The sequence below is a fragment of the Uranotaenia lowii genome, chromosome 2 (assembly GCF_029784155.1).
Source record: "Uranotaenia lowii strain MFRU-FL chromosome 2, ASM2978415v1, whole genome shotgun sequence".
NCBI classification, from domain to species: Eukaryota; Metazoa; Arthropoda; class Insecta; order Diptera; family Culicidae; genus Uranotaenia; species Uranotaenia lowii.
Genome location: NC_073692.1, coordinates 44,329,118 through 44,352,579, shown reverse-complemented (window position 1 = coordinate 44,352,579; position 23,462 = coordinate 44,329,118). Strand labels below are relative to the sequence as shown.

Below are 23,462 nucleotides of genomic sequence, written 5' to 3'. Positions count from 1 at the left end.
TTGTCATTTTTGTCATTTTTGTCATTTTTGTCATTTTTGTCATTTTTGTCATTTTTGTCATTTTTGTCATTTTTGTCATTTTTGTCATTTTTGTCATTTTTGTCATTTTGGTCATTTTTGTCATTTTTGTCATTTTTGTCATTTTTGTCATTTTTGTCATTTTTGTCATTTTTGTCATTTTTGTTATTTTTGTCATTTTTGGCTCATAACTGTGAGTTCCCAAGCTCAGATATAATGTAACTTTGGATAAATTAACTGATAAGCACAGCTCAAATTATTATAAGAGGTGAAAATTTTAACCTTATATTCTGTCATGCATGTTTAGAGTCAGTCTATCATCGATATCTGCCAACAAAAACAAATATCTGCCCTTATTGACAGCTTCATCAAATCACCACCAAATTTCCCCAATTAAGTTCCGACTCATCGAAGCAATATAATAATTTTATGGCCTAACACACAAACCTATTTCGGAGGATGTAAAAAAAACATGATAGGCTTCAGCAAAAGTTTCGCTGAATGCCGTTCGTAAACAAAAAAAACGAGCAACGGAAGATGGCCATTTTCTGTTCCCGGATTCCGGGTCCAGTCCGAGAGAAGTCCAGAACAAATTCACCGAATCGGCGAATACAGAACCGCGCGCTCTGCCAAAAATTGTGAACACATGTTGCTGAACAATCATTTTCCTATGATGGGGGAGGGAGGGAGAAAAACTTTTCCACTTCACCCGCAGCTTCATTCACCGATTTCCACCAGACAGATGACCACGACGACGACCAAAAGGTGGGAAACTCCCTCCCGCAATCGGCACAATTTATTTCAATTCTTTCTCTTGCTGGTTGAAAATTTACAAATGTCCAACCGGCCAGCCAGTCGTAGTCCCATCCCAAATAACGAGGATCTATTAATAACTCGACTGGTTCGGTCCGTTTCGTTTTGGGTTTTACGTGTCTTCAATTTTTTTGTAATCGTTTGGTTTTTTTTTATCTCTCAAGCAAGAGGTTTGCCATTTTTAAGATCGAAGACTGTCGCAAGGAATTATGCTGAATGAATCTGGTTGACCACGCCAGTGACAAGATTTTTTCAGCAGAATAAGGAACATGAGCGTCGAATTTGACGAAACGTACCATGAAATTGAATACAATGTATGCTGATTATTCACATCGATAAGTAAATGGAATATTGAGATTTGTTTTTTTTTTTCAATTTGACATTTCCACGTTAGATTTAGGAACATTTGGAAACACGATTTTTAGTACAATTTGACTTATTTCATAGTATTGAGACGTATAAGTAAGCGTAATTTATAGTACGGAATTCTTCTCCATTAAAGACGTTAATACTCAGCATTCTTCTCAGCTGGAACAGTATGTCCATTTACCCAGATCCTCAAAAATTCTAAATTGGTTCCATGTTTCATTTATTGTATACCATTTAGTTGATTTATTACGCTTCGTTCGAGTTCACTTAAAGGTTTAAATCGACATCAAAATTTTCTCATTTATTGGAATTCATTGCGCATAAACTTAATGGAAATAGAATTTTAGATATCGGTACAATTCTCGAGTTTTTTGCCTAATATTATGCTTAACGCAGCGCTTTCAGCTCCCAATAAGCTTTGGGTGGTATATTTTTTAAGAGCTGGAGAAATAAAAAACATTAGAAAAAAACAGCTTTTTGTTCACCATCCTCACCCTTCGAAGCAGTTTGAATAAGTATACATTAGACTGAGTCGATTTGGGGTCATTTTTGAATTTCTCAAACCCTGGGGTCTTAAAAGCTTCGTCTTGGTCCAAAACTCATCCACGATTTTTTGTAGAATGTTTAAGTAACGTTTACATGAGTAAATTTGAACTTTTAGGTTTGTATGGAAAAATTGAATATTTTGTACTGAAAAATCAACATCATTTTTGTTTCTTCTGTGGAACCGAGCCAGCTGACAGTTTTTGTGCCAATTAATAAAATTCCTAAGGGAAATTTTCCGCTGAACAACTTTGTCCAAGACCGTAACTTCGTATCTTATTAGGCAAAACAGTTATTAGCTGTATATCAGAAGTATGTCTTTTCGCATTGATAAACAATAAATTCAATTGACATCCCTGCAGGGCGCCTAACGAGGTATTGCATGACTACTTTTCTTGCAATATTTTGCAAGGCTCCAGCAGTGATGTCAATTAAATTTGTCGTTTATCATCGCAAAAAGACATACCTCTGTTAAACAGCTAATAACTTTTTTGCTTAATAAGATACGAAGTTACGATCTTCGACAAAGTTGTTCAGCGGAAAATTTCCCTTAAGAACTTTAAAAATTGGCACAAAAACAGTCAGCTGGATCGGTTCCACCGAAGAAAGAAAAATGATGTTGATTTTTAGTACAAAATATTCAATTTTCCCATACAAACCTAAAAGTTCAAATTTACTCATGTAAACGTTACTTAAAAATTTTACAAAAAATCTTGGATGAGTTTTGGAAGTAAGTAAAGTAGATTAGCAAAGAAAACTTGAACTTATGCTGGCAAAAATTCAAAAAAATTTTTGCATTCGGCCTTTAAATAATCATGAATCCTATATAATCCACTTTAAAGGACAGGCTCTTGTTCTGTTCATGTGTCTGTTCATTTTCATAGTTTTTTGTAGTTCTAAAAAATTAAAGGCGCTTGATACATTTTCAGTTGAGTTCATTTGTACATGTTTAAAAAATGTTTTCTATTTATTTCTGTCGAAAACATCTAATTCTTTTTTCTATTATCGATATGAATCAAAACTCACCTCCTTGGCGTATTGGATTATAAAATTGTATGTATCTCTTCCCATTTTCTTTATTTTTTTTCAAACGTCTGCAAAGAGTCATACGATTATTTCTTATGCATAAGTATGTATTGAGTTCATACTTCTCAGACAACATTTGCTGCTTTAAATCACGCGGAATCAAAATAGTTTTAATTTTGAAAATCGTTTATGTATATGGTTTTGATTCGATCGGCAAAATATCAATCTGGGTCACATCTAGGCCTCATTCATTAATGTGTGCTGTACAAATGAGGTGGGAATCAAAAAGAAAAAAAAATATATCTAGGCTTCATAGCGCCACCACGTGCATTGACAGTATGCCTGGTTGAGAAATACGCGCCCAAATGTTCCCACTAATCAGTATGCTATGCCATGGTTATTATTCTCTCACGACGTTTGCTTGCGACGCCTCGACCATGGCCATGGAGACGAAAAACAAACCGTCCGGCGGCGCCCAAAGTAAAGAAAATCTCGAAAAAATGGATGCCATGACTTTAATTTCATTCAAAAAACTACAAATTTAATTATTACGGATAATTAATGCGACTTTTTGTTATTTTTATTCGATATAAACCGATTCGCATGCCTACAGAATATTCTAAAAATAATTTCATTCGAATCGTTTGGGTCATTTCGGAGGAGTAGTACTACAAACACCATTGCTAGAGAATTTTATATAATAGAAGATATACAGAAATGGTGTTTTCAGCTAAAATTTTAATCGAATCGTGCGCTTATACAAAAATATTAGGACATACTATTTTTGTATGGTTAACCCATTAAAAATTTTTTCATTCACCTCGTCAAATTGTCTTCTAAAAAGTTGTAGCCAAAGATTTTTGGGGCAACTTTGCCCAAAACTCTGTACTCTACACACATTCGACGATTCGTAAGCGCGCTATGATTTTTTCAATATTGAAATGCTAGGGTGTGACAAAAATAACAGCTTTATTATAATTTTATTGAATGATATCATTTGAAAACGATGTCCTCTATCTCAACATTTGTATAAAATGCAAATGTTCGTTATGAGAAATTTCTTATCAAAAACTTATACCTTGCAAATCGTCATACCTTGGATTAGGGAAAAAAATTATGACGCCATTGTTTAGTTCAAATATTAAGTATTTGCTTTAGGAATTTTGTGAGAAAGGTTTTTTTATATAAAAGTTTGATAATTTTCAATAATTACACTAGTTTACCAAATTTAAAAAAAAAACGTAACTTGATTAACTGACCAACATTTTTAATGTAAAATCGGGCGCTGAATCCGAAAATGAAATTCAAAAAAATCTCTGTAGAACCGTTTTTGAGTTATGCTCCAAATATGAAATTTCGAACAAATTAAAAAAGTTCTTGTACTTAGATTAAAATATCTCGGACGGAATAATAGTAATTTGAAATCCCTCTTTTGCATATTGAAGGTGAATAAGTTTTCTATCGATCATCTGCACACTGTTTTTGCGTTTGACCAACAGTATTGCTAATATTAGTGACTATATGAGAAAAAAAATTATAAAAAACGCATTTTTTTAGAGAAAATTTTGTTTCAACGAAAGTTTTAGACTCGATGGTAGCATTTAAAAAATCTGAATTTCTTTTGCGCTTGAATGCCAATTTAAAACAAAGATTTCAAGTGGTTATTTATCACAATCGGTTCAATATTGAAGAAGTTATGGCTACTTTACCATAACTGAAATTTTTGGAGTTTTTAATAATTTAACGAACCGTAGTACACTTATCATAGTATAGGAAGAATGAAACATGATAAATCTCACTCGCTCCAAGTCAAAATTATTTATTAGCTTACCAGAAAGTCACATGTCAAGTTTCAGGAAGATCTGACCATAGGGAGGGGTTGCTTAAGTCTCAAACGTGAATAAAATTTTGAGGTATTTTGCCCGGAAGGAACGAAAAATACAGGTTTTTCATCAATAATTTTTTGCATCACTAGCTGATTATTTTTTATGATTGATTTTCTTTAAGCCTAAGTTGAGAAAAATATTTCACCCGAAGACTGTAACTCGATTGGATTTGAAACAGAAAAGTTATTGCGGTTCAAATATTGTATTTTGGTCGAAAATTGTCGTATAAAACACAATGCGTAAAAAGTACTCATTGCGTGTTGGACAAAATTTGCGGCCTTTGAACCGCAATAACTTTTCTGTTTTAAATCCAATCGAGTTACAGTCTTCGGGTGAAATATTTTTCTCAACTTAGGCTTTAAGAAATTTAACCATAAAAAATAATCCTTCCAGTATACCTCAAAATTTTATTCACGTTTGAGACTTAAGCAAACCCTCCCTATTGTCAGATCTTCCTGAAACTTGGCATGTGATCTTCTGGTAAGCTAATAAATAATTTTGACTTGGAGCGAGTGAGATTTATCATGTTTCATTCTTCCTATACTATGATAAATGTACTGCGTTGCGTTAAATTATTAAAAACTCCAAAAATTTCAGTTATGGTAAAGTAGCCATAACTTCTTCAATTTTGAACCGATTTTGATAAATAACCACTCGAAATCTTTGTTTTAAATTGGCATTCAAGCGCAAAATAAATTCAGATTTTTTAAATGCTACCATCGAGTCTAAAACTTTCGTTGAAACAAAATTTTCTCTAAAAAAATGCGTTTTTTATAATTTTTTTTTCTCATAAAGTCACTAATATTAGCAATACTGTTGGTCAAACGCAAAAACAGTGTGCAGATGATCGATAGAAAACTTATTCACCTTCAATATGCAAAAGAGGGATTTCAAATTACTGTTATGCCGTCCAAGATATTTTAATCTAAGTACAAGAACTTTTTTAATTTGTTCGAAATTTCATATTTGGAGCATAACTTAAAAACGGTTCTACGAAGATTTTTTTGAATTTCATTTTCGGATTCAGCGCCCGATTTCACATTGGAAATGACCTTCAGTTTACTGAGTTCAAAAATGCTGTAAACTAGTGTTATTGAAGCATTTCAATTAACTGAGCCAAGAGCTAGACAATAAATAATTCTAATTTTCCACGAGAAATGTTGAAGTTCCCTTACAAAGGGAAACCCCCTTGAAATGTATGTTAATTTTGGGCTAAGTAAAATGTTAATCTTAAGTTGTCCACGTTTATTCAACTTTTAAACAAATTCGGCTAAGACGATGTATGTCTTTTTTCAAAATTTACAAACTTCACTATCAAATATTTGATATTTTAATGCCGTCATGAGAGTTTTTGGGGAAAAAAATCCTTGTAACTAAAGAACGCTTTCAGATATATGTACTCTCATATGAATTCATAAAAAAAAAGTTAAACCAAGTATACACCAAGGTCTTTTTGGAACGGTTTCATATTATTTTTTCTCAGAAACCGTGTTAATTCGTGAGAACCGTGTAAAGAAACCGTATAACGAAAATGAAGCAATATCAACCCGTGTTAAGAAAAATATTAGTTTACTGTTTTTTCGCAATACCCTAACATTTTAATATAAGAAAAATCATAACGCGCTCACGAATCGCTATATGATGTAGAACAAATTTGACTCTATCTGTTCAATGAAAAAAGTTTTTAAGAGTAAATCATGAAAACGCGTTTGGAATTAGATTTTTATTCCAAATCTAAGTCTGTTTTCATCACAAATGGTTTTTGATGATAATGTAAGATTCTGAAATGTAATAGTGCATTCGCAACTTATATTTATTGGTTTCGAACCTGTCTTAGAGCCATGGTTTTGTTTGAGTGGTTTCAACATAAAAATTTACAAGTTTAATACTTAGCAGTGTCATATTTGCAAATATTTTAAAATGAAGGAAGACACTGTCGTTGATTTACTTCAGAATTAAATTGAAGGCATTTCCATTTAATAATTGGAATGCAAACTGAAAATCAATAAAAATGGAAAAATAGCAAACTGTGTGTGGAAAGTTCAACCAAAAATAGCGTAGAGAGAAGCAGTTCAGAGTTGTAATCGATCGTGAAAAAATCTCCAAAAACTACTGCCGATTTCAAGACTAGAACCCAGAATTCTTGGCATCACCAGTCTCGCAAAGAACACATAAGAAGCTAGTTTTAAATTGCAACATAACACTTCGAACAATTTTCTCCCAAGTTTTCCCCTGACTTTCTAAAATTTCGACACCACTGGTTAACTTAAAAAAAAAAGTATCACTGCCTTAGCACTGGCATTTTTTCCGAATTATTCTCTCTTCACCACCAGGTCACTGATTTCACTGTGATTGGCCCTCGCCTGTCGTAATGCCCAAGAAGTAACTTTCGCAAAGGCCACTGCATCTCGAAATCATCGCAAAATAATATTCCAAACGAATACATTTCCACCTCTAGTCGTTTCCCCCGTGTCAGGGATACCCCATCCATAAATCACTCAACGACGCAGCGTGCGTAATTCACTCGTAGTGTGTAAATTTACCACACTGCAGAAATCCAAAGGATATTGCCAATCAAAACATCAATCAATCAATCCGTGGGCCGATCGTGTTGTTTTTCATCACTCGCCGATTGTCGATTTTCCCCGAACCAGGCCTCCAGGAGAAAGGTCGTAAGAAAATAACACCAGAAAGCGAGGGAAAACACAGATAGGTAATCTAAACACAGGTCCCTCCCTTCGATATGTCAGAGTTTGTCGAATTAACACTCCACCAACGCTCGGAAATTTCGGTTCCCAGATTCCGTGTGAAAGATACCGTGTGTGCTTGCTTGCCGAATACGTACGAATGGATTCGCGCTACTGACCAGACTGAATCCGTAACGTGCTAAACCGAAAAACTGGCTGGCTGAGCTACTACAACGGCACACAGCTAGTGTTACTATTATTGCTGTTGCTCTTGTTGTTGATGATGATGATCGAGAGTTTTCCGACGACCAACCACGAAACACAACCATGAGAAGGAGAGCCGGGCCAATATAAAATTATGGAAATCCACTCTCTTTCTACTAGGTAGATACTAGGTACACTACGTACGTTTAGTTTATATCTCACATATGAAACCCGAGAGGAGGCCACTATGCATAGTAGAATCGCCATCGGTCATCTTCTTCGCCCATCAACGTCGAAATGACGACGGACGGCGGATCAACCAGAGATCATCTCCATACGATACGCTCTGCTCCTCACAACAGCAGTTCGTCATGCTGCTGCTGCTGTGCTGTCTCGTCTCTACCAAATGTGTGAAAACTGCTGCGAGTCCTACCTCAAGTTTATTCAGAACGTTATAGTTACGGACTATCTCAGGCGGGTTGGCAATAACTTCTTCGCTAGAACAGACCTCATGGATGCAAATGGGCAGGAGCCAGGGTTTGTTAAACCGGCGTCAAGATTTCAAAGACATTTGACAAGAAAATAACATAACGAAATGATTAATAAATTTCAACTTGTGGTAATGATGTGCAAATCGGTAACATAGTCTACTCAATTTTAGTCACTTAATTTTCTTACTTAATGCCAATCGCTAAATCGTAGGTACTAACTGGTGAAACCAGTTATTTTTGGACTATGTCAATTAACTGGTAAACAATCTAAACCAAGTACAGAGGGTAGTTGTCTGCTACCGAACACTTATGGTTTTTTTTAGCAATAACTTCAAAAATATATTTTTGAAAATATGGTTTCACACATCTTATTTTGCTCTTTGCTAGGATATATTTCTATTTTTTTGGCATTTCGGCGAGTAATGAAAATCAAAGTAGCGCGTTATCAAACGGTATAAGGAAACATTGAAGACGATTCGGAAGCCTCAAGCTAATCGTCGGAGTGGAACTGTCGACCGGAAACCGCGTGGTGAGATTTTGAAGACGATTAAGAGGAATTCCAATCTGTCGGACCGTTATTTGGCCAGAAAATCCTGTGCTGCCCATAGCACCGTGAGGAGAATTCGACTCCGGGAAGGAATCAAGTCGTATAGAGCTAGTAAACAGCCAAATCGGACCATAAAACAGAATAGTGTGGCCAAAATCCGTGCTCGGAAGCTATACGACCAAGTGCTGACTAAATAAGTTAGACGGGTGTCTTCTGACGGACGATGAAACCACAGACAAACCTCCAATCTCTGCTGAACCAGTTTGATGAATGGTGTAGACTGAACAAACTTACAGTCAGTGTTTCAAAATGCTCTGTGATAACTTTTCACCGGAATAAGACACCGATCCCTTATGACTATAGTATCGGCAGCCAGTTTTTGAAAAGGGTCTTTGAAGTGGATGATCTTGGCGTGATCCTTGATGCGCAGCTCACTTTCAACAGTCAACGCTCTTCAGTTATCAACAAAGCGAATCGTCAGCTCGGCTTCATCACCAAAGTGTCACGTGAATTCAAAGATCCTTTGTGCTTAAAATCACTGTACTGCGCCCTCGTCAGATCTATAACTGAGCATGCTGCTGTAGTTTGGGCTCCGTATCAACTAAGTTGGATCTTGAGGATTGAACGTGTACAGAAGCGGTTTGTCAGATTCGCCTTGCGACACCTGCCTTGGCGTCATCCCGAAGATCTTCCAGCATATTCAGATCGGTGTCAGCTTTTGGGTCTCGAAACCCTCGAATGTCGCCGAAATACTCAACAGGCTTCTTTCGTTGTTAAGATTATAAATGGAGAAGTTCAATCGCCAAATCTTCTAAGGATGATAAACCTCAGTGCCCCATCGAGAACTCTGCGATTTAATTCGTTGCTGTCACATCAAATCCACCGAACATCGTATGGCTACAATGAACCACTCAGTGCAATGATGCGTATGTTTCAGGATGCTGAGCACCTGCATCAGTTCGAAGAATCATCCAGCCGATTTATTCGTCGAATTCGTCAGTCCAAATTGTTTTACTAATTTGATTGTAACTAAACCTTTTCATTTAAACATTTATGTTCGATGAATTCAATTATAATAAATAAATAAATAAATAATAAAAATGAAACCTATGTCAAAGCTGACTTCGGGGAAATCGCCCCAGGTCAAAAATTTTATTTGGCAACGGCTTGGGCTAATGTTCCAGCCAAATTTGAAATTGTTTTTGCCGACAAATTTGCACGAAAATTTATGATTTGGCATGGCATTTGCAGCTAAGGTAAAAAAAAACCAAAGTTTTCGTTACAAATAATTGTCTCCAAAACTGAATTTTACCGTGCATTCAATCTCACGACCCTCCCGTGATGTTTTGGTCAAATTTGGCCAGCTGTCATTACAGCAAAAACGTTCAAGAATGGTATGCAGAGAAAGGGGTCCAGTTTGTTCCGAAAAACCTTAACCCTCCCAGTTCCGTCCTATCGAGAAATACAGGGCAATCATGAAGAGGAGACTCAAGGCAAAGGTTGTCAAAGATATCAATGATGAAGACCTGGTGGAATAAGATAGCTTAAATGAGGGACGAAAAAGGTGTGCGCCGCCTAATGAGCCGTGTTTCAGGACAAATTCGAGAATTCTTTCGAAACCATGAAAAATAATTTTATCCGTATTTTTCTTAAAAGCATGAAGAAAATGCTACATAAGTATGAAAAAAGATCTGGAATCCAATACAGTGTCGGACAATAGAATAGGACCACAGCTCAATCCAAAACATAAAGTGACAAAACTTTGAGAAAAAAATTTCCATTTAAGTGCATCAAACCATTTACAAATTGTAAATTCCATTCTTCGAAGAAATTAAAATCATCCGTAGTTAAAACAATTGTCCTTTATTTAGAAATGCGTTTTAAGCATACTTACTGACTAAAATAACGCGACATAAAACAGGACCGCTTTAGAATTCATGGTTTAAAAAAATTAAAACAAAGAGGAAATTCATACCGTGATCGATTTGCAGGGTTAGTACTTGGTGGTATAACCCTTATAAAACTTCTCGCACCCGGCTCGGCATCGACTCCACCAGCTTTTGGCACGTTCTCCCCGGGATAGCGTACCACACCGCCTGGATTCTCTCTCACAGCTGCTGCTTGTTTTTTGATTTTTCGGTGTACACCTTAAGTTTAACTATTTCCCATAGGTTCTCTATGGGATTGAGATCAGGGGACTGTGCTGGCCACTCCATAATGTCTACCTTATTATCCTGGAACCACTTTTTAACCGTTTTAGTGGTATGTTTGGGGTCGTTGTCCTGCTGGAACTGCCACTTTAGGGGCATCTCCCACTCGGCGTGTGGCAGCATTACTTCCCGAAGTATCTGGGCGTAGAGGTGCTGGTCCATAATCCGGTCGATCCAGTACAAGGGACCCACCCCGTACCAAGAAAAGCATCCCCACACCATGATGCTACCTCCTCCATGTTTGAATGTTTTATTGGTATACTGGGGGATATACGCACAACTGAGCGGGCGATGGACCCAACTCTTTCCGTCCGAGCCGATGAGGTTCACTTTGGTCTCATCCGACCACAGCACATTTCTCCATAATTTCTCCTTTTCCGGGCCGACCCAATCGAAGTGGTCCTTCGCATACTTCAGCCGCGCCTTCAAGTGCTTCTGCGTCAGCATCGGCACCTTCCGGGGACTTTTTCCTCCTAGTCCCTTCTCCGCCAACCGTCGCTGAACTGTCCGGGAACTCACAGATAAGTTCAGCTCGTCTCTGATCTGCTTGGACGCTTTGAAAGGATCCTTTTGCGAGGCCCGCTTGATTGCCGAATCGTCCTTCGGCGTCGTTTTGCGGAGGCGGCCGGCCAGTTCCCGTTTGTCGGTGCTGTGAAGCGCGTTGAAAACGAAAGTTTTCGACCTTTCTAAGTAGTCAGCAATCTCGCGTTGGCTTTTGCCAGCCTTGTACAGATTCCGGATGATCGCTCGCTGGACCTCCGTGCAATGCTGTGCCCGACCCATCGCTTTTTCGCTGAAAACAGAGTAGGAGGAAGGAAATCTTTATTTTTTTGTTTGTTTTCATGATTTTCATGATTAATTTTATAGGAAATACTTACCAGGACACGAAAATAGACAAACAACACCGAAAACAACACCTTTTCTTCAAATCTAGAGCGCTGAAAATGCCGGAACAGCCGAACCGATGAGCTGGTCTTATTTTATGACGCGGCTTTTTTCACCCTTTGACAGCTTTCTGGTCGAGTAGTAGAACAAACTGGTTGCTGTGATTGCAACAAACGTGCAGTATACAAAGTTGGCATACTACAATAAGTGCTTGCCGCTAGGTGTCGCATATTATTATATTTGAATTGGCAGTTTAAAGGTGATTTGAATATTCTGCATTAGAGCGGTCCTATTCTATTGTCCGACACTGTACATAATAAATAAATTAAATACAGGCAATTGTAATTCAATTCATAATGAAGCAAGCTCACTTTTATTTTGATTTTTTTTACGGCTTTGAAACAAGAAACAGTTGACACTGTTTTGAACTATCAATGAGACCGTATCATTATTTTTTTCAGCAAACAACTGCAAAGATGCGCTATCTTAAGAACATTTGGTCAGAAAAAAATAAAGCTAATTTAAGATCACAATTTTAAAGCTTATACCTGTGCTTTGAAAAATAATTATTGAGGTAGTTAATGTTTTCAAAGAGCATATTAAACTTCTGTGATGAAACTTTTTAATCCTTAAGCACAGTATCTTAAGCGTGTATAGTGAGACACTTGAAAAATTTGATAAGAAGCAAAAGTCTTAGGCTTGGACAGCTTTTCTAATTCACTCTTATTTCTCAGATTGCCTCCCACTAATCGAGCTATCTGTTTCACTATAGAAGAAGCAGTACTGAATTCGAACGAATTCAATTATTTCCAATTATTCAGTATTTTAGGACCAAATAAGGTTCAAGCTAGGTTAAGCTTGCCAGAATGCCCAATTTTACTTGGAAATCTTCGAATTTTGAGAATTTAGGAATGGACCGGTCCGGTCAAGTTGACCGGATTTATTCATCTTTAAAAAAAACCTAGGCATTTTGAATTATTTTGAACTTTGATACTTTTGTCAATGATTTTTGAAAGCCCAAAATATGATTAAAAATTTTGCCGATGTGTTTCTACAAAAAAAAGTAAAAAAGGGGTTTTCAACTTGGTTTTCATTGAATTTAAAATTGAATTGAAGATAAAATAACCCCAATACGGCCCAAAAAGAAGGGTCACTAACCCTGACTTCGGTACGTTTCTGTAGTCTTTTCTAAATAAAAATTATCTTCAATGTGGTCATTCGTGAGAATGATGTAACTTTTAATGTTGTAAACTGAGGGAACTGTTACGATTGTGATTTTTTCTCTCGTTTGAACATCTTTCCCAAGTAACAATTTAAGTTTTATTCCAACCTTAACAGTCCGCTTAAGACTTTTCCTAAAGCTACTTTATAAGCCAAAGCGCATTCTACGCTATTAGCACAACTACTTTAAAGCTAACATATGGCCAAAAGGGACCATTTTGTTAACGTTTTTAAAGCTAATTCTATACGCTGTAATAAAACATCCAACAGAATAGTTTTATTCAACCTTATAGACAAAGCTTTAAGAAACCTTTCAGAGCTCTTTTAAGACTATCCACAGCTCCTTTAAAACTACGTCAAGGAATCTGATAGGAATTTTACGTGGGAGCTGTGGAATCTGATAGGAATTTTACAGTGGGAGCTGTGAAATTTGATAGATACTCTACTGTGGGAGCATTCTGTTCCGTTTTTTCTCGTGTTATCAATTCGTCTCCCAAACATTTGGTGATTGGTGATGATTGCATTTAAATTATTTTAAAAATATTTTCATTTTCATTTTTAATATGTCTTAGCATAAAACTTCCTGCAATCTCAGATTTCTGGTGAAATATATACGAAATAGCATCAAAACATATGCGCGCCTCAAAGAAAATCAAGGTTGACACAATTTTAAGAATTTTTTCAATTAAAAAATAATAATTTAGGTAACATTTAAATTTGCTCAAATTATGCTATTTTTTAATTTGCATTGAAATTCATTACCTATACAACAAATATTACCACAAACATTGTCAAATTTGTTGAAAATGGCTAGTTTTTAGTATTATAATATTATTTTCAGCAAGACGGCGTCAGTAAATTCGATTCAATTTCACAATCAACATGGCGTTCAGTAAATTAATGTTGAACATCTTAAGGCAGTTGTAAAATAGTTTTGAAATTGTCTTTTGACGGTTTGAAAAATGTTGTAATAAAACAATTTCAACAAACAGTTTTAAAATGGTTTTAAGAGACCTTGAATCCCAACTTCGTTTGACGTTTCTCTAAATGGAATACACGCTCATGATGCATTCATCCATTTTTGAGTAAGATAAGTTTGTCGCAATAAATGAGATTATTTCGATTTGTTGCTTGGCAAAAGACATTCATGAAACTTTTCGATTTGTTTCCTTTTGACTATGATTAGGGGATGGTCAATAACCTTTAAATAACAAGAAGGTTTTGATATCAAATAATCTCAGACTGTTTAGAAATAGATCATTTTCTGTGATCGAAAGCCTGGCCTTAAAGCTTAATAATAACCCGTATAATTGAAGATTATAACCAAACGATTTCTTAAATCGACAAATGACGATTTGATGAAGCGTTTAGCAAAAATACGTTTAGCAAACGATTATAGAAATAGTGAAATACATTGCCTGAATCGTGAATTAAGAAATAATTGAATTTTGAATATGTAGTTAGGTTATGTAACTGTTAAAACAGTTGTATGGGAGAACTTTTCTGCAAACAGTATGCTAACGATTTAGGTAACGATACTATTAATAGTATGCAACATATAAAAATATATAATGGATATTGTTGCAATTGGAAGCGATAAAGCGATTTTATAAAGCGTGCATCGGATATTTTGCTTACGATGATCAAAACTACGTTACACTTCAAATAAATCGTAAATTTTCAATGATCGGCCATTGCTAGTAGTCTTCATCCTGACTATTTATATCATATGAAACTTGTTGAGGCTGATGAAAGTATAGAATGAGCATTTTCATTTGTAATGAAGCTCAATTTCCCCGTCTTTGCTGAGGAGAAGCCGGTGGCTGCAGTCTTCTAGAACTTTTCAAGAGTGGATGATCCGAAAGCATTTTGTTGACTCTTGATTGGGTGACGTAATTATAGATTAACTTCGCATTGAGAGACAGGGACGGATATATAAAACAAGTACTTTATTCGGCATACTTGTAAATTAATTGTCTTATACATTTATTCTTATCGATTCCAAAACAAAAACGTTTATTCACAGTGTGCTTTTATTCGAACCCTAAGAATTTAGCGAATATCGATTTGCGGATGTTTTGAAATTTTAATGCGGATACAACAATTTTTTTTTTAATTTTCAGGTGAATTTAGCTGGGTTAATTTATATCATTTTGATAAAACATTTTTCTCAATTTTGAGTGATAATCCTTTGAAAACAGGTTATGCTATCTCAAAAAGAGGTAAACAAGTTTAAGCGTGTATACGTTCTTCTCGATTGTCAAATCTTCTGTCACTTAATTTTATCATGCCTACATCCAATGTTCCAATAAAACAGTTTTTCAACTTGGCTTGAACGTTAGTTTTAAAAGCGGATTGAGCGCATTATTAAAACTGGTACCAAAGCTCTAATAAAAACAGAAAAGTATGTGCTTTATTAAATCTTTAGCAATACTTTTGCAACATTATTACAACACTCTTAAGATAGTGTTTTATTCAAGCTTTAGCAAAACTTTCAGGGCTCTTTTAAAACACACGATAAATGAAGCATTTCCTATGTTACAATAAAACCGTTTAAAAATTGGATACCTTCGAAAAGTCTTCATAAAACAATATTAAAACTCAAAAAGCCGATCGGCTTGATCTGTGCTACTTGGGTTTGTGTTATTCGTGATTTTGTTTCAACAATGCAGTTGGCAGTTGGGTATTTGATACTTACTCTTGGGCTCAAACTCACGAATAACGGCTAAGACTTGCCAACTGAGCTCCATAACAAGCCCAACATTTGTTTTGGTAGAAGTCTAACCAAAGCTGAATTTATTGAATTTATTGAGGATTTCCTCTTTATTAAAACTGCCTCAGATACGGATTTTGCCCAGAATTTTTTTTAAATCAAAAAGAACGAAAATTAAATATTTTCAACTGTAATAAATTTTCACCAAACAGAATTCCAAGTTCACCCACAAAATTTAATTAGTAAGGGCAAAATGTGTCGAAAACCCTACCATTCCAACTATCATGCTGCTGTTGTTTGTCGTTTTGGCTACAACAGAAGATGGGTCTATTCTTTTATCGTCGTTCTAGTTCTTTCTCCACCCACTCGCGAATCAAACGCGAATGAGAGAAGATTAGTCCAACTGTTAGTGCATACCATGGATTAGCGGAGCCTGTTAACATGACAAGTCACTAATAACGCACATACCACCATTCATCGGTGCGCGTATCCATTTCATTTCATTCCAGCTGATGAGAGGAAGAAGACAAATTTTAATCAATGTAGAATGACGGTACACGAATTTGAGTTTTGCCTATTAGAATATCATATTTCATTGAAGAAAAAAAACAACTCATGAGATTTTGTTGGGAGAATGTTTGTAAGAGCTTGGCGCTTCGAACAAGAGAGACAGAGTTAAAATGTTTCGCCAAAAAGGGAACTATTTTCACGTTGTTCAATTGATTTGAAATGCATAGAATTTACCCATCATTTTGCATTGTTCCGTCATCTGTCAATAGAAAACAATAGAATTCACACGACCAATCCCGATAGCGACCTTGTGTCATCTCTATTTTATCACCGCGTCCGATGGATGGTGTCAAATGGCTTTGTTATGGCCAGTTTAATTGCATTATTTCTCCGTATGTATACAGAAACAGAACTGCTGCCAGCCTGCCACCCATCGATGGCTCATTACTTCTATCATCACACATCATAACCTATTGTATTATCGCTGATGGTGCATCAGTGCTGCCACCCATTCTCGAATCAGCAAACGACCGGCTGACTGATGGAAGTCTTTTCTGTTTCCGTTATGTTGCCACGAAAAAAAAACGCGCACGGGTGCTAAATACCACCCATAGCTCTATAGCGATATTCGCGCATCGGATAACGATAGCAATAAAGATAAGTAATATGTTTAACACCCACGGCACAGAAGTTTCTTTTTTCATCCTTCTAGCGGGGTAAAGCAATTTGCTCCCTAAGATGACATTTGGAAAAAGAATTAAGTAAGTGGGAATCCAGTTTTTTTTTGCAAAACCTCGATTTTATAAATCAATTTTAATAAAAGCTCCGCTTCATACTCACACTTTTTAAAATGGGTAATATGACCAGGTCTATTCCCCGTAGAGAATTATGAACAATTTTATCCAGTTTTATGTCATTTTTGTGTCATTTTTTTTGACATTTTTGTGCCATTTTTTTGCCATTTTTTACAATTTTTGTGTCATTTTTAAATTAAATTTGTGTCATATTTGAGCCATTGTGATTTTTTTTGGCCTTTTTTGCCATTTTTGTTATTTTTGTCATTTTTGTCATTTTTGTCATTTTTGTCATTTTTGTCATTTTTGTCATTTTTGTCATTTTTGTCATTTTTGTCATTTTTGTCATTTTTGTCCTTTTTGTCATTTTTGTCATTTTTGTCATTTTTGTCATTTTTGTCATTTTTGTCATTTTTGTCATTTTTGTCATTTTTGTCATTTTTGTCATTTTTGTCATTTTTGTCATTTTTGTCATTTTTGTCATTTTTGTCATTTTTGTCATTTTTGTCATTTTTGTCATTTTTGTCATTTTTATCATTTTTGTCATTTTTGTCATTTTTGTCATTTTTGTCATTTTTGTCATTTTTGTCATTTTTGTCATTTTTGTCATTTTTGTCATTTTTGTCATTTTTGTCATTTTTGTCATTTTTGTCATTTTTGTCATTTTTGTCATTTTTGTCATTTTTGTCATTTTTGTCATTTTTGTCATTTTTGTCATTTTTGTCATTTTTGTCATTTTTGTCATTTTTGTCATTTTTGTCATTTTTGTCATTTTTGTTATTTTTGTAATTTTTGTAATTTTTTTAATTTTTTTTTAAATTTTTGTAATTTTTGTCATTTTTGTCATTTTTGTCATTTTTGTCATTTTTGTCATTTTTGTCATTTTTGTCATTTTTGTCATTTTTGTCATTTTTGTCATTTTTGTCATTTTTGTCATTTTTGTCATTTTTGTCATTTTTGTCATTTTTGTCATTTTTGTCATTTTTGTCATTTTTGTCATTTTTGTCATTTTTGTCATTTGTGTAATTTTTGTTATTTTTTTTACATTTTTTATTGGTCTTTCAAATATTTTGAGTTTTTTACTCCCTTTGTCGTTTTGGTCTTTTGATCTCTTAGTTTTTTATATTCTGCTCTGTCTGTTCGGACTTTTTGCACTTTTTGCAATCTTTTTAATCATTTTGCGCAATTTTCCTTTTTTTTGTGTTTTTCATTCATTTTTCACTGAAAACCTTCTTCCATAGGAATAAAATTTATTTCCAAATCCATTTTTTTTTGCCGGGAAATGATCATAACGGTAATTCTTCTCAAAAACCATTTCCACATCCATCTTTTCTGCAACCAGAAACGGGTAACGGTGAACCAAGACTTGCTGAAAGTGACTTAATCTATTTGCTTAAAAAATCATATTTTTCTTAGGAAACTTACCATGGCTGGGGAAAATCCTGAGCGTGTTTGGCCTTGTGCCGGCGAAAACTTTTGCCGGCACTTTTCAGTCGCATTTTAATCGGTCTGGCCACCACGACCGCTGCAGCCGCTGCTGGGGCCGCAATTTTGACGGAAAGTTAGTGTTCTTTTGACTTAAAAAAGGGTCCTACCAAAAATGGTACTACAAAACGGTGGTCCCTTTGAGAGTGGGCAGTATTTTTGTTCAAATTTAGCTCGATGGATGATTGTTTTGTTTTGATATTTTAGATTTCGTTGCTTCAGTTCGAGGAATCTGGGAATAGAAAACTTGAGAGAAAATAAATTTATTAGTTGAGGAAAATTATCACAAAAATAGACAGCAGCACGCAGTAATTTAGAAATGAAGCTACCGAACAATTTGCTTCGTTAAACTTTTTCAAGCTGCGAGCCCAGAACCCTCTGCTACGGATCAACGAAAATAAAACCCAAAACAAGGGAAAACACTTTTAGCCCTTTCAAGTTTCGCCCCCCTTGGCACAGGAATGTGCTCCACGAAAGGTCTACAATATTATTGCTTATTCCCGGTATTTTCGTGTCCTCATCGTTATCATCATCGTCATCATCATCAAGTTCCTCTGAGAGTTCTTCATTTTTTTAACCATGGAGCTTTGGGTTTTGGTTCATAGAATCCCAAAAGCAGCTTAAAAATGGTTCTAATATTTTTTAAATAAACTTTAAAGTAAAAATTCTATTGAAAATCTTAAAAACCGATCAATACCGTGAATCCTTACAAACAATCGAACGGTAAAAAAAAACCTTCAATACCTGGATGCTTCCATTCGGAACAATTTGCAAGTGTAAACCGGGGCTACCCTTGCTCCGGTTTTGCCCGTCAGGTTCATCGGATAATCCCCGGACTTTCCAAGGGTCAATTGAGCCACAGCAGTACAAACACGCGATATCCGATCGATGTCATCTTTCCTACTCTCTACATGGTGGGGGTGGATAACACAAGTACCTACTATGCTATGCTGCTCACTCCCCCACAAGCAAAATGTCTTCAAGCCGAAACTATATCTAAGCATATTTTCCACATCGCTTACATCGCTTGGGTTTTCTTACAGCGAAGAGCCGTGAAGTCACAGGGATTAAAGCTTCCATAATCCATCATCAATGTTTTGCTCCTCCTTTCGAACCAACCAACAGTAGTTAGGAAATCATTAGACCAACACAGGACGTCCTCGCTGTTAGCTGTCGTTTAGCACTTGTTGCAGTTTAACCGTAAAAGTGTCCCATAAGCTTGTCGTTATCTTGATAGGATAATTGTTAAAATTGCCGTCGCAGCTCCAGTTGAAAACAAAGCAGCGAAAAATTTATAAAAAAAAATAAACTAAGGAAAAACGAACTGTGTCAAAACCAAATTCCAAAATCGACTGCCAAAAGACATGTGGAAAAAATCCCAAAATACCAATCTCAAATCTATAACTAAGACTAAATAACCAACGTGTTCACGTTTCTTGAAATGGTAAAATGCTCAATCCAAACATTTTGTGCATTGCGTCTCCCGGAAGGTATCGAATTGCCAAAATAATTGCGTGTTCCATCGATGAAAAAATATACAATCCGTGTTCATTTCGTCTTATTTTGGAAGCCGAAGGTTTGTTACGATGATTTCTGATAAGTTGAAGTCAGTTGTTTGCAGAAAAATTATTCATATTACTATGTAATCAAATATTCCGAGAGCGCTGATGTGGTCTAGTCAAGGCCGGATTAAGGGGGGGGGCAAAGGGGGCAATTGCTCCGGGCCCCCCGGCTCAGGGGGCCCCCCGAGGAAAAAATATTTCAACATTGCTTTAATAATACTACTTCAATTTCTTTAAATCTATGAAAATAATTCAAGACTAGACATTTGGAATGAAAACTTGAAATAAAACAACTAAAGAGGCCTCAGTGAAATAATATGTTGAATAGTTTTTATCTTATATAAGGGGGCCCCCTATAGTAAGCAGAGAAGAAGAACTCCCGAATTTTGCAGGCTGAAAATATCAAAAAATTGGTATTGAAATTCAAAATTTTCAACCCAAAAACTGACCAAAAATAATGTAAACTGAATTTGAAAATAAATCGACCGAAATTAGGAAGAATATGAGGCAAACATCTCCAACTTTCATTTTTTTTTTCATTGAAACATGTCAGTCAGGATATTCTGTACAGAAAAGTTAAAATAAAGACAAATATTTCCACATTTTCATTACATACAAACGTCTTGCAAAATAAACTTGTTTATTATTACGTTAACTTTCCAAGAAACAGTTACGGCACTCTCAAGGATGGTAAAGTGTCGTAAATAAAAAAAAAAAAAAAGTTACTGCACTAAAATAGCTGCTAATTTCATCAAAACTGGCTCACAGTGCTAAGAGAGAACAGAGAAGCTTTATGATAAACATTGGGGGTTGATACCGGGTATTATTATAACTTTTCACTTTTCAATCAATACTATTGAAATTTACGTTGATTTTTAAATTCTAAACCCTTTTCCTATCTATTTTTGAAAATAAAATCTAAAAAAAAGATCTGTAGTTGCTTAAATAGGACCAATCTACAGTACAATCCCAATTTCTGTCTTAGACTTGAAATTCGTTTCGGAACATTTTTATTTGATTTGACACAAGTTAATATCCTGAATTCAGCATATCATTTTCGAAATGATCATTCTATAATTATAATAAAAACGATCTCATAGTTGAGTGGCTAATATCATTGAGTAACTCTCTTAACATGAATATTTCTATGTTTTAATCTTACCTTTTTCCAAACTCAATTCATTGAGATTTTCAAGTCTTATGTTGTTTCTTCACTTACTGAAGTACAGTTTCATGGTTTTTCTGAATTTTTAGAACTTAAGAGGTACAAAACTCATTCTGTGTTTAATCTCTTTTCTGATTTTTTTTCAACCGATTATTTTTGCACTTCTACCCCTTTGGCTTAGAGGGCATCTTATGAAACTTTTGCCACAGTTTGATTACAATTTTTATTATCTGATGAGAATCATATTCATAAACTTTTCATGGGTTTCAAAGAGTTACAATTGAAATTCATATTTGGTGCAATTTCTGCTTTGACTCTAACTTCGAATCTCTTTTTTTTTAATCAATTCATATTTTGTTCCTCAAAACTTGATTTGAATTTATGATTTAGATTAGAGACACTGAATTGCGGTTCTGAATATAACCTGATTTTTAGTTTTATATTCTTAAACTCTTATATCTGTATCTCTATGGAATGTGAAATTACTCATTTTTTTAATTTTGTATTCTACGTTTCAAATCTTCATGATACTTCCCAATTGTAATTTAGTAAATATCTTTCGATAAAGCACAAACCAGACGATCAATGATGAAATGAAAATCATTCAAAATATCTATCTGGTCAATTTTTCTAAATTAGAGAATTTTAGTTGGTAATAAGGATATTTTAAAAAAATATGAGAATTAAATATTGCATTTTGCAGTTCAAATCGAAGCTTTCGTTTTTGAGAATTTTTTAATGTCTTCCGCAATGTTTGCACTTGATTAATTAACAATTTTTATTCGAAGATACCAGAAACTATCATTTACGCAGACAACATGGCTATTCAAAAACAGTATACTGAACTCATCTCCAGTTCTTTTGTACGGTTAAAATGTTACGTATTCTCTGGGATAGCATTTGAGAAAAAAATCGAATCATAGGGGCCCCCCGAGAAAAATTGCCCCGGGCCCCCCGATGGCTTAATCCGGCCCTGGGTCTAGTAGATAGGCTGGCGCGAGTCTGGTAATCCAGGCGTACTGGGTTCGATTCCCGGTATCGGCAAGAAAAACTTTTGGGCTCGAACCCCATAAGTTGCCGACAGGTAAGATGTGTTTCATGGTATAAATAATCATATATTTCAGAGGGAATGCATCTGGGGATATCCTGAAGAGACTATTGCAAGCGGAGTGGATTGCCAACCATTGTATGTCTCTGAAGGTGGGATGCCTTCCCTCGACGAATCATCGGCCGTGGAAGCCTGAGAAGCAATTCGAAGGCCAAGCCACACAGACATAGGCTGGACCTTGCTACCGATGGGGAAACCATACATACATACATACATACATTACTATGCTATCAAATATTCCATTTTATTTAGATGATTTTGCTACTAAAGTGATATTTTTATGAACAATCAGTCTTGTTTAGCTACCTCGTTTGCCATGCATATTTTGAGTTTACCTTGTAATTAGGTATCGTACGGTGCAAAACCCAAATAATGGGTAAAAATTTTATAGGCAGTACAATTATGTCCAAGCGCGATTTTGATACAATCCTACTCCTGCTTCCGCTGTGTGTTGTTGTTAACAGTTCAACTTAAAACTCTGTGTATCGTGAGCTCCACTTTTCATAATTTTCGTGAAAATAAGAAGCATTTCCCCGGAAAAGAGCAAAAGTATCGTGCACAAAAGAGGGGACTATCCCGAACATTTCGCTAAGTCATTTGCCGAAAATGTAAGAAGTAAGCATTGGAGTGGTCCGAAATGCGATTTGGAAATATGTAGAGGGAAAGGAAAGCAGCTTGTAGACTAAAATAAATCTAGGCAGAAAATCGGTCTGGTGGACAAAACTTTGGACCGAAAAGTCATGCCTGCTTACGCCAGTAAGAAAACTGCCCAAGTTCAGGATGTGGCCAAAAACTTAGATCCTCTCTCAGCACTGTCCATCGTACCAAAGTAAGATTGAGTCTTAAGACATAAAGGAAGCAGAAGAAGCCAAAGCCGAATCAATATCAAGAAGCTCCCGTCAAACCCAGAGCTTGTGAATTATATGATCACATAATATAATGTATATGTATGTAAAGTCGGTGTGCGTTATCATCGACGACGAAATCGATTGCAAGTTTGATTACAAAAAACTTCCGGGTGACATGTATTACACTGTTCGAGATGACCAAAGTATTGACGAGACGGAGACTTCAATATTCACGAGAAAAATCCGGTGAAATACAATGGTTTTGCGAGCTATATGTGAGTGTGGCATGCTTTCCCGTGACTACTGACACAATTAATACAGCTGTATACGTCCGAAAGTACCTGAACCACCTGCGCACTATGATCCGCAACCATGAT

The 23,462-nt window shown here is 35.5% G+C and overlaps 1 protein-coding gene across 3 annotated transcripts in view; it reads right to left on the bottom strand.

Annotated features, from left to right (window-relative positions):
* The window catches only part of LOC129749456 (P protein-like), a 75,191-nt gene that overhangs the window by 36,963 nt on the left and 14,766 nt on the right, over window positions 1–23,462 (bottom strand). For 2 of the 3 annotated variants that reach the window (XM_055744431.1, XM_055744432.1), the window contains one exon: window positions 18,343–18,648. In XM_055744431.1, coding sequence (XP_055600406.1) covers window positions 18,343–18,416 — 74 coding nt within the window. In that variant the 5' untranslated portion in view covers window positions 18,417–18,648. Of the gene's footprint in view, window positions 1–7,472; window positions 7,518–18,342; window positions 18,649–23,462 lie in introns of those variants that run through there. The other variant, XM_055744430.1, reaches the window with a different exon arrangement.